This window comes from Cyprinodon variegatus, unplaced genomic scaffold, assembly GCF_000732505.1.
Source record: "Cyprinodon variegatus isolate N-32 unplaced genomic scaffold, C_variegatus-1.0 Scaffold303, whole genome shotgun sequence".
Taxonomy (NCBI): domain Eukaryota; kingdom Metazoa; phylum Chordata; class Actinopteri; order Cyprinodontiformes; family Cyprinodontidae; genus Cyprinodon; species Cyprinodon variegatus.
Genome location: NW_015150756.1, coordinates 798,304 through 811,018, shown reverse-complemented (window position 1 = coordinate 811,018; position 12,715 = coordinate 798,304). Strand labels below are relative to the sequence as shown.

The following is a 12,715-nucleotide window of genomic DNA, read 5'->3' as shown; positions in this document are numbered from 1 at the left end:
TGGAGGAAAATAAACAGGCAACAGATTTTATATGGCATAAAAATGAGTAAACAAATATAGTAAAATGAAGGGAATGCAATACTGAAGAGTCAACCACAACTAAGACCCATAAAAATCTGTTGCACTGATCTCTATTTATTCACTGGATTGCTGATTGCCCTAAAAAGGTGAAGCCATCGTCTACCATGCTGGTACTCCCCACTCCCACAGAGACACGCAGTAAAAATACCTACCTGTGTAGCATTTGGCTGCAAAAACAAGCAGTTTGCCGGCCGTGGAAGATGTTCCACATGTAATTTCACAGTCAGTGAATGAACTAACCAAGAAAATCCACATATACGCCAATGAATCCTACAGTATAGCATGTCGCATAAAATTAGTCAGGCTATCTTGGAGTGACTCAAAGATATTGACTAAATTAGCCATTGACGTTGTGTCCAACTTAAGAAAAAAAAGAAAAAAGTAGAGTAAATAGAAAGTAATTCACTGTGAAATGTCTATATATATATATATATATATATATATGCATTACCAGACATATAAGATGTAATTACCATATCAGTGTAATACATACCTATATATTACATTATCAATTTAGCACTTTTGGCACATCTGTATTTTTACGCTCCATTAACACATTCATTTTATTGTGGTGGATTTGTATAATATGTTACATTACATGATTATATGTTTTATCGACTGCAATGTGATATGCCAATTTTTTTTTTATTATTATAAGTTCCAGTAATCTACTGATGCTATGAAATAGCAAGTGTGTGTCAAAGTGATAAATTTATCTTTATTTTAAAAGTCTCCCTAAAAATGAGAATATAATCGTTGTTTGATGCTGTAGTGCATTAGCTGTTTACATTGTGACCGGTTGAACAAGGGAGTACCAATATGGCGGCTGGTGGCTTCACTTCAACCCTGTACTACCAATGGGCAATCAGCAATCCAGTGAATAAATAGAGATCAGTGATCTGTTGTGCTGCTTAAACATGTTGTGTTTGTTTGAATCGAACCATAAACATTGAGGAGAGGAAACTGAGCCATGAGATCATCAAGCTTTGGAAGATTCATAAGGAGGAGCCTTATCAAATGCAAGAATTAGGACAAATGTAACCGAATCTGCAGAGTCTGAGTGGAGAGGAGGCAGACAGAGAATATTAGATTTTTTCCTTAAAGAATAATACATTTGAAGTGTTTGTTTCTAGAGGAAAAAAACATGTTCTCCTCAATTTAACCTAAAAACAACTAATTAGAGGTTCATCTTTCAAGAGGATGGCTGTAAAAATACAGAGATACATCTGCATGGTTAAGTATGAAACATATGTCTGTTTTAAAATGGCCTAGTCAAAGCCCAGACTTATCTAACCAATATTTTGATAACAAAACTTGCAAACTAAAGTTCTCAGGTGCTACATATCCCATATAATTAAGCTGGAGCTGCTTTGCTTGATTTGCATGTGGGAGGGGTCTGATGGGGGAGGGGTGTGAGGGAGGAGGCTCCGGCTGACAGAGGTAGAAAAGGAGCAGACTGAGAGGAACAAACAGGTGAAGCTGGTTTGCTTTGATTGTTTGCCTGCTGCTTTCTGCCTGTGAGGATCCAGTCTGAGAAAGGAGCCATGGCTGTCAACCAGTGTGTCAAATATCTGCTGTTCCTCTTCAACCTGCTGTTCTGGGTGAGTTTGGCTGATTTAAAGCAATCTTTTTGATCCATGTTGATGTCTGGTTCTCTGTTGACTCAAGTTTCATGTAGTTTTCATGGAAAAGGTTTAGTCTCTTATTTTCTGGCCTCTCCCTCAAACCACACAGGAGTGGAGTTTCGGGGTGTGGTCACATCCTGGCCTGATCATCCTGGACTTCTCTGAGTCCCTAAGTGTTTGTTTACTGGTTACCGTGTTTATTTAGACCAATTTCATCAATAATTCAGCTTCTTCCTCTATGCTCCCTCCAAAAAGCTTCCCAGTAGAAGTTAATGGGCCCAGCAGGGTGTCATGGTTTATTTAAATTTTTTTTCTTTTTGTGTTCATTTATAAACTGCTAATGTAGTGAAATATGAATAAAGTATAAGACTTAAAGTGGGATTTAAGCACTTTTAACCTTATTTTAAAAGCAGATATTGCTGCCATTTTTCCATCACCTTTTTGTCTTTTAACCACCTTCTACTAATAAAGTCAAAGGATTCCTCTAATGCAGCTTAAAGTATAGTTTGATGCTTTCAGGTCACTGAATGAGTAAAGCAGTGAACAGACCTAATAAACATTTCTGGCTTGAATAAAATCGTTATAGAAGGTTGAAACCAAATAAAAGGTGATTTCTTGCTCTCAACTTTCTGTTGCATCTTTAAGGTGATTGCTGTTCTTATGGTTAAACTGTGTATTTTGCTTGGAAAGCTGCAGATGTCAGAATCGGACAAGAGATCCCACTTGATCAGAAAAGGGACTTTTGAAATGCAGGTGTCAGAACTCAAATATTCGAGGACTTTAAATCTTTCTGCTTCAGAACGTTTGAATGAAATGGGCGTTGGAGAGGAAAGAAAAAAGCAAAAATAAAACCAGTCTCTGATCTCCATGCATTAGGAAATCATCCAGTAAACTGGAAAAACTGGTCCAACAGCTGCACTGCTTCCCCAGAAAGAAGAGAGGTGTGTGTTTGTGTGTGTGTGTGTGTATGTGTGTATATATATATATATACTCCCTGACCACTGGTCCTTTATTCTTCCAACTGCTTTTTTTTAAGTGGTAGAAAACTGAAGGTTCTCTATAGAAATAGTTTATCATCTTAACCAATCAGCAGTCTGTTCTCTTCCTTCCTTTTCAAGCTTTTCCCCTGAACGACACACCCTGAACAGATTTGACTTCCTGTGAACAAAGAACAACTTCCATGATGTACCCTTAGAACTGCCTTTATGTTTGGTGACAAAGATTCTGATTCACTCCTCAGATTCTGGTCCATAAGTCTCATCTGTGATGAGACTTCCTGTTTCTCTACATCCAAAGGTATTTCTCTGAACTGGGACCTGGTGACCCTGGAGGTCATTGAGCACTGAGCTCCATCACTGGGCCTGATTCTGACCCTGTTAGTTTAGACCGTATTGGATATTTAGCTTTTTATTAACCATTCTCTCATCCTGACCCATCATCTGATGTCAACAAGCCTGTGCTGAAAGGATCTTGTGTTTCTCAGGCTCCAGTAGATCAGGAGGTTCTGATGTGTAGAAATGGAAGTTAGCAGCTTTTTCATCCAGTTTAGAAGTTGGGGAAATTATTTCAAACCTTGTTGATTATTTACATCACAATCTAAACGCATGTTATCACCTTCAAATTAATCTCTTTCCTCTTCTGCTGTCCTAATGATGATGGGTTAAAAAGGACGCAAATGGTAGAACTGGCGTTAATGGACCTCAGTGGGTTCTTGTTTAATTGTTCCTGATATTAACTAAAAGCTTTATGGCATGGATTTAAATCCTGCCTCTGAATCCTTCTGCAACTTTTTAATGTAATTTCTATATATTAGATATTAGAATTCGAAGATTAAAAGAAATGAGATGAATAATACATTAGCTGCATATTGGTTGGAAAAACCAGTGAGGCTTGTTGATTAAGGTCTTATTTAATACTTGTAAAATAAATCTAATCAGCCAACAGGGGGAGTTTGTCTGGATGTAACCCAATAGAAATGCTGCAAATGAGTGGAAAAGTGATGTTTGGACTGATGCTCCAGTAATTGCTTTGTTTGGACCATCAATCACCTTGGAAATCTAATTTCTGATCTCATCAGCGGATGGCAGAATAGACCATCCCTGAACTGATTGGTTTTCAGGAGGAGGTCCGTCTCAGGATGATTTAGTTATAAAGCTCTAGTCATTTTGTAAGTCATCAGGCCTACACTGGCACTAGAACAGTCGGTATAAACTTGTTGGATTATACTTCATGTTAAAACCATTTCAAGTTTGTTAGTAATTCAACTCTTAATTAGATTTAGCAAAATGTAAAACTATTTAAACACTAAGAAAATGGGTTGCTGACAGGTAAGAAGAGGCATAATGAGGGTATCTGATAAGCTGGAGATTAAACTAGACTTGTTTGCTTTTTGTCTGCTAGGCTTTTTTGCTCTTGTGTAATTGACACCATAACTCTTCATCCTTTTGAAATATTAATCTCTGAGTCATTGTTTTCAGAAAGCTAAAGCTGGCTGCTGAGTGGAGGAAGAGCTGAAAAGATGGGCAGGATGAGGGCGTGACTGAACACGTCTGAGCGTCTTTCAGAGTAGAACAGGTCTGGTCTAGTGACAATGGTTCAGTGATCAGGGTTGGTATGAAGGCGACTGGGTGTCAGTTGGTGACTCATTACGACATGAGTCACTGCAGAGGCACGGGAACGCCATGAAATGATGCGCTCTAAATGATGAACTACATCATCTTTGTGGTTTAATCAACAGCTGATCTGTTCAGATGGTTTCAGTGACAAAATGCTGAAAGTGAAACGAAAACGTAATCTTAATCTGATGTTTTATCTTTGTAGTATAATTCCAATCTGAGTTTGTTTCATACTTGAAGCATTTGTGAAAATTCCACGCTTTGGTCTGGATTTATTTTAACTGAAGCCTTAACTTTAAATTTAACAATTCCGTTGTTTAAACTATATGCAAAATCTAACAGTTCTGAGAACAATAAAAAATCTCAATCAGGGATGAGATTAAATGAAAAGGTAAATTATTATTATTGCATTTTCAGCTTATATGTTTTGAACTTTAAGAGCTCTGTATTTTTCTATGCAGCTAAATTGGATTACTTGACTAAAACCCAATATTCTACTTAAGCCACAGTCAGCAGTCAACTAATATCTCAAAGTTTAAACTTTGTGTGCTTAACAGATGACTAATCGGTAATAAACTTTAACTATAATCCTGATCCTGGTGATTACAACCAAAATTATAAAATCACCTGAACAGTGTTTTTAAATTTGATAATGAATAAAAAAAACAAATTTCATGTGATGTGGGTTTATATTATTGATGGCAAACTAATAAACCAGAGATTATCCTGGTTTACTGTGGACTGAATAGTATCATTAAAAATAAAATCCTCAGAAAATGTGTTAATTATCCCATTTCTCTAAACATCCCTGATAAATTAAAAGCATTTTATTTTTCCAGAGCCTCATACTTAACATTATAACTTGGTTAAAATTCTTGATCCCTGATCTGGATTACGTCCATTTCACTTGCTTTTAAAGGCACCTTTTGTAGTGGGGTGTGTTTTTTAAAACCAAGTTAAGCAGGTTAAAACTGAATTTAAAATTGTAACTTTACAGTGAATCCAATGCAAACAAAAGATCATTCTGTTGCTCTTCCAGTTTCTTTGTGCATTTGCGTCACAATCTCTGGTAGAATCTCCTAGATTTATCTAGATCCGGAATGACTGGGTGTTCTTTTGCACTGTTCTGTAACCACCTTCATTTAAATGCAGTTTTGTTTAGGTTGGATATAATCACCTCACCACCTTTTCAGTAAAATTTTCCACTCTCAGCCTTGCTGAGCTGAAGCTCTCAAAGACGGGAATATGGTTAAGTTTCTAAGTGTTTGCCTACAAACAGAGGTTTAGATGTTTCCACACAAATTCGTTGATGGAGGATTTTCCCTCCAGCGTCGCCGAAAGCAGCTTATTTTGTTTGTAGATAACCTGCAGCAGAGAAAAATTCAAATTAGTTTGTTTTCTGCCGAGTAAAACTTTGATGTTATGTAAACTAAAGGCAGAGGCCCGTTTAAAAATCAGGTTTACTGAGCCTCTAACATTTTTTCCTCTGAGCTAACCTGGTCAGCAGCAGGATTTTCTGTCCCTGTGCTCTGTAAAGCCATTCATGTTTAATTTCCTAATTTAGTCGGAGTTCTGTCGAAGCTTTGTGCAAACAATAAGAAAATCTTTTGTTGGATGGGTGTTAAAAACTTAACCTGACATGTCCTTTATATGAGGATCAAATTAAAGGATAAGCAGCATTAATTCAAAGAATCAAATGGGGAGCGGTTATCTTTGAGTTTTACTGTTTCACCTCGCATCCAGACCTTATCTGTCCTCACATTTGCAGCATTAGATATTTAACAAAACTTCATATCTCTGAGGGAACGTTGTGATAACAGCATTATAGAAACTGTACAGTCAGACTGCCACCTGGTATTTACTGTGACATGGGAGCAAAATAAGGAGCCCCATGAGATGAGGCACAGGTCCTACCTGTTTAAAGATTTTTATACTTCCTCTTCACTTGCTTATGGGTATGCTTCTTTCCTGTGAGATTTAATCTAAACTAGTTTAGTGGCAGAAAGCCCTCGATGTATTCATTTAATGTTATCAAAATAGCCTGCCATAGCCCATTACAATTAAGATATTTGTTTTTCTTTATATTCCTACTCGTACTGGTCACAATTAATATTTTGACTATGAAGAAATATATTTCAGATATCACAAATACTTATTCAGTTAAGCTGATAAATGTCAAAATGGCCACTTGAAATGTGTAAAGATTTCTAGGTATATAAAACTTCTTAGTAGTACAATTTTGTTTACTTTCTGATAATCTGTTTCTGCAGCCACAAATATAATTTAGAAAATCTATATTTTCAACTAGGAATGTGGATTTTTGAACAGGAAGAATCCTATTTTAGTGATCTACTAATGGAATGCTTTTAGTGTTAAAACAGCCTGCCATAGCAGACTTCATATAAACGCTAACTGAAGCAGCAATCTTCTCCTACATAATCTCCCCCTTCTTTGCAGCTGTAGTGCACTTTCTCCAACATTTGTACATTCTGCACTAAACTCTAGTTCCAGTGGCTTGAAACTGTCACTTCTTTTGTGTTGGCTTTTCATTTTTTTTCTTTTTGTCATTGTGCTCTAGATCTTTTATCAATTAACTGTGTAGGATAAATGCAGGAGTGTGTGTGGGGGTTGTGTTGTGGTTTTTTTTTTTATTTTATTTTTTTTTTTTTTTGGTTATAGAAGTGATATCCACCCATTTTTCCATCAGTTTAACACTTAAAGCATCTTCTGCTGCAAAACAGCAATGCTGGGAATGTCTGACTATAGAACGTTTTGCATTGAGGTTTCAGGTTTATCTGCTTTGTATGACACAGAGTCAAGGTGATTAACAGCAGCTCAAATCAAGAAGTTCATGTTCTCTGGAAGTAAGTCATAGGGTAAACATTTGATTTGGTATTTTTAGTAAAGACATCATCATGGAGAGATTTTTTTGTTTTTTCTCTTCTCCCCACCCATTACTAAAAATGACCTCATTCAGTTTTCATGCAAATTGAACAAATCCATTTTTGTCAAAAAGCTTTATCTGTGCTGTTAACTATTTTTTCCCTCCCCCTTTAAAAGCAAACTGTACTTCTAAGACCTGCCAGTGTTTAGTTCTTAGACAGCATCTAATCCAGTGATTTACTCCCACAAAAACATTTTTGCATTCTGAGATGGAATAATTCATAATCTGCATAAAGGTTGTTATAGATGAATTTAAAGTTTATATTCCTAGAAAACCTTGTCTGCTTTAGGTAGTGATTTCAAACATATTTTTTTTTTCTAATTTACTCAAATGATTTGACGAGTGCTGAATTGTAGTGCTAGATGTACTAGTGAGGTCTGATCAGAATCAGGTTTATTGCCATTGTTAGTGAAGGAGTTCACGAACTATGAGTTTTTTATGGTACAATCGTGCAACATGAAACATAATATGGAATAGGTAAATAAAATTATAAAAATATCTAAAACACTGGGTATAAGGCATGCAATAAAATAGACTAATATATACATTTAGGATAAAGATATGGATATAAAAAGTAAAATAGCATCTTATAAGGAGTGCAAATAGAGCAGTGTAAATGGCATGGGGAGGTTTTAGAGTCTGACATATAGTTGGATGCGGGCCTGAGATTCCTTGACATTCAGACAGAATGAAAAGAATTGGGTATGGCTGCTTCAGAATGCCAATAAGTCACGTCCTTTTGTTAAATCTCTTTAACCTCTAAAAACGGGTGAGGTCTTTCCTTTGTCTTTTCAAACAAAAACTGTAGTTTAACTAGTTAATCTAGTGTTGATGATAAACTGATTGTATTGAAGGGTGGCAGCACAACTGTTAAGGTTTAACAAGCTTTTTTTTTCTTACCCTTAATTTTTAAAATATTAAATTGATCTGTCCAACCGTCTAAGGCTTCATTTTATGGTAAAATATAAAACGTCCTATAGGATGCTGTTTGTGTACCTGCATTAATCACTACCCTACTCTTGAGATGACTTATTTGGGAGGGTGATAATCACTCACTGCAACATATTTAGTGTGCCTGAGAGGTTTGAATAATGAATGTCTGAACGATTACGTGCCTACAGAGCAGGTGGACAACAGGTCAGTGATCTAAGGGTTTGAATTTCAGGCCTATCAAGTTTCATTCATGGGCTTATACTTGTGCCACCAACAAAAAGTCAGCTTCCAACAAGTTGTGCAACATTTATCAGAGGTGTCAAGTAACAAAGCACAATACCTAAAGTGTACTTGAGTACAGTAACAAAGTATCTATACTTTTTCTTCCTGCTTCTGACTTCTACTCTTTACATTTTCACACAAGTATCTATTCCTTACATTTTTAAAACAAATGTTACTCTTGGCTTTGATTTAATGTTTATAAATTTTTATTTCACGTCATGTGCTCCATCCAATTCAGATCATTGACTCATCCAATTACACTAGTTTTCACTAGATGTGGATGGAGCCATAGAACGCAAACACTCATTGGTTAGCTAAAGGAAATCATCAGAAGCAAACGGGTGTTCTTCAAACTGCAACCCTGAATTGTCTATGCCATGCTGCAATGCTGGATTCAGAAAAAGATGTAGAAATGTCTGAATGGTCAGACACAGGCAAGAGTGTATCGGGAGATGGAGACCAACAAGACCTCCATGATCCTTGGCTCTATCTCAAAGAATTTTTTGAAATGGTCGAAATTTGAGCTTTCAATTCGTATAGTGGCATCTGGGTTTTTTTTTTTTTTTAACATTAGTCACAATCCCCAAACACAGAAATCCATTCAATGATAACATCAGAAGCCAAGTTTGGTTGAAATCAAATTTTCCAATCTAGTTAAAAGCCAGAGTATAATGATCCATTCTGGCTGAGCATTTGCTCCCTCTTCTGCCCAAAACCAGGTAATTTTGTATATAAACAGTTTTTAAATGGTCCAAAATGTACGTTTACTTCTGCTTGTAATGCCAATGTCGAGCTCAGGTTTTGACAGATCCCAGTATCTCCATGATGGAGCATAGGAATGGTTTCTTTGCATACATTTTTCAGATTTTCACAAAAAAGCAAAATTGGAAACATTGGTGCACCTATTGAGCCTTAGAGAATGTCTGCAAAGGATGGTGTTAATAGAATTGGAAAATGGTACAATAAGCCACAAGTGATGAAAAATGAAAGTAGTGTTTGACTTAAACCATCCCTGTTTGATAAAATAACTCCTGTTTAGTACAGGTGAAACTTGTTTTAAAAATGGGAACTTAAATTGGTCTCATTGTTTGTTCCTCTCTAGATCTGCGGCTGCATCATCCTGGGAGTTGGGATCTACCTGAAAGTCAGCAAAGATGGAAACTCTGTGAGGCTCCTTTATTTTATTTTTTTTTTCTGCATGATTACCAAAGCTGATGTGTGGTTGACTAGTTTTATGCAACAGATAATATACTTTGTAAAACTTGTAGATGCCATCTCAGAACCTGCTACTAGAATACTTGAGTGTTTTGTGATGTTTCAATCCCTTCCCATCTCCTTTTCCTTACAGATTACAGAACAATATCTTCCTAGCTTTGAGCTAATGATCGCCATCGGGGTGATCATCATGGTGCTTGGCTTCCTGGGCTGCTGTGGAGCTTACAGAGAGAACCGCTGCATGCTGCTAGTGGTGAGGATCCTGTCACAAAAACACTTGATCTAGGTTTTTATCCTGAGGAAAAGGGGGGGGAAATTACAGTTGACTAATTAAAATGGCGACTATGTCAAAGCTGTAAGGGATCGTGTGTAAGAAAAATTGCTCATCTTGCAGTGAAATAGGGGTATTTCATGCAAACTAATGCTGTATCCTAGCGGGTCACTGCCTGACGTGTGGTGGTCTGTCAGATCAGCATACCCCGTCAGACCATTATAACCATAGTCAATACCCATTTATTATTTTTTTTTTGTGCATGACAAGTAATACAGGCCCAACAAGGTAGTTTAGTTTTGTAGGAAAATACTGTTTAAAGGGATAAACTCCTATCCAATGCCTTGCACATGCGTGTTGACTATGAGTATGCTAATCTGATGGGTTATGCTGATTTGAAAGCAACATTGCCGGCTGTGTGTCAAAAACCTTGACAATGCAGATGTAGCAGTGCCATGCAAAGTGTAGTACCACCTATAGTTGACTGTGACAAAGCCAGCCTTCACTGCAGCTTTGAAGGCTACTAAACCTAGAATTCTATAAAAGATTGCTATGTTATGATTTCTATGCCTATATAAATGGGTGTAGAAATGAAGTGCTGCAAGTGTTCAACTAGCACAAAGTATTACAGTGCAAGCTTGTAGTACTCAAACTGCTGTAGAAATGAAAATTAAGCATTTGTTTGCTCTCTGTAGTTCTTCGTCCTTCTGTTGATCATCTTCGCCCTGCTGTTGGCTGCGGGCATCCTGGCAGCTGTCGAGGAGGGCAGGGTAAGGTGGACCAGGCTGCTTTTTTTTTTGGTTCAGAATCCATTTGTAGAATTAATCTATATGCTTTTATTTTGTAGGTGAGAGAATGGGTGGAGGAAAAGCTGAAGGAGCTTAAGCCACTTGCAAGTCAGCCACAAAATGTTAAAGATGACCTTGAGAAACTGCAGAGGGAGGTAACTACCCAGCTCTACCACACTGAGCACATTGACCACTTTTTTTTCTTTGACTTTAAACTACAGTCATTTAATGTTGCACTTTACATTTAGCCTTTTTTAATGTAAAATTAGCTGTTGAGGCACAATTTGTGCCCCTCTACTTATGTTTGTGTATGATTCCATTTGGCTGCTCATCTCTTCACCTTCACATGATCATGGAAAATATTTAGAATCACTCCTAAAGGATAAAATTTACACTTTTCCAACAAATCTGCTCTCATAGTGATGTAATGCAGACCTTCTCTTCTGTAGCATCCTCATTATTGCCAGCACTGTGCTGACCTCTAGTGGAGAGAGAAGGAAGAACATGAATGTTTAAATGGATCAGTTTGGAACCACTACCTATACTCCAGTCAGTCATTTTTGGGTGGGAAAGAGAATGTTCTGATATTTTCACTTGCTCACTTAAATGGGTGTGCTGGCGAAGATTCTCAGTCATCCAGGTCATAACCAGTAAAGTAAAAAAATAAAAAATAAAATCCACTGGACTTTGTTTCCAAGTTTGAAGATGTTTCGCTTCCCATCCAGGAAGCTTTTTCAATTCAAAACTGGAAATAAATGGGTGAATCGGAATGACCAGAACCAGGTTACGTTGTTTTCAGTGTGCTGCTGGGAGCTCCCTCATTTAAACAAGTTTGCTTGTGTTTCCAGTTGAAATGCTGTGGACTCACAGAGGGACCAATTGAATGGCAACCAATCCCACCATCCTGCCGCTGCAACGCCACTGCGCCTGCAGCTGACAAGTGTGTCGCTGGCATCTATCAGGAAGTAAGATGGAGACCTGGAGGAATTATGCCCCAATCTGCTAAATTAATATTTTGGCCAAACATTGTCAGTAACTGTCGTGTTATCTCATAGCCCTGCATCGGCAAGATCACCGGCTACATGAAGAATCACATGGAGGTGTCGTTGGGAATAGCCTTTGCCATCGCCATTATTCTGGTCAGCAAACATGCATATCCAGAGTTAATGGCTACCCTAAAGATGTTAAATGTGAAACTAATTACTGATGGTCTTGTTATGCCCCCCACCCTTTGAAAAAACAAACACAGTCAACCGGGGGGGGCGGGGGGGGATATCTTGCCTTAAGCTCAGTTCTCAGGGTTCTGTAGATTTAGGTTTGTTGGTCTGATTGGAGACTAAGCTGCTTCTTTAAAGGAAACGTTTCCAAAGTTACGTTCTCTGCTGAGCATGGAGACTAAGAAAGAGGGTCCTTATCTAGTCTCATAGTTGCTGCTTAAATGTGCTCACACATTTTGAACTCAAATTTTTTTATTGAATGCATCTATACATAGTAGTTATGATCAAAGCAGTGGATCTATTCCACACGAACTGTATGATGGGAAACCTTAGCAGTTTAGAAACCCTGACATTTTCTTACTAGGGGTTTCTTGTGAAATTTGAAAGGGGCCCATATTTGTATTGCACCAATTCACAACACATTTCATCTCAAAACTTTACAGTTCACCACATCATATAGTTAAATCGATTGAAAATGTTGTATATAAGGAAACCAGTTGATGGATTGACTTGAATGCAATCCTTCACACCAAGCATGCTTGTAGAGACAGTGGAGAGGAAAAAAACTCAAATTTTAACAGGAAATTTTAAAGGGGATGTTTGTAAGGCACATTTTACAGTGGAAGGGTTGCAAAAAGCTTTAAGAGAGCATATCGCATATTGGTGGAAGAAATGGATTCCTGTCAATGCTGTAGTTAAAATGCTTGGACACAGATTTGCATTAGTTTGTTGCTATAGACACTG

The 12,715-nt window shown here is 37.4% G+C and overlaps 1 protein-coding gene across 1 annotated transcript; it reads left to right on the top strand.

Annotated features, from left to right (window-relative positions):
- Positions 1-1,526: 1,526 nt before the first annotated feature.
- On the top strand, positions 1,527-11,723 carry LOC107090609 (tetraspanin-8-like). Its single transcript, XM_015384102.1, has 7 exons — positions 1,527-1,682; positions 9,583-9,645; positions 9,829-9,948; positions 10,662-10,736; positions 10,814-10,909; positions 11,603-11,640; positions 11,717-11,723. The coding sequence occupies exons 1-7, from the start codon at positions 1,626-1,628 to the stop codon at positions 11,721-11,723; spliced, it is 456 nt and encodes a 151-aa protein (XP_015239588.1). The 5' UTR covers positions 1,527-1,625.
- The last annotated feature ends 992 nt before the right edge of the window (positions 11,724-12,715 follow it).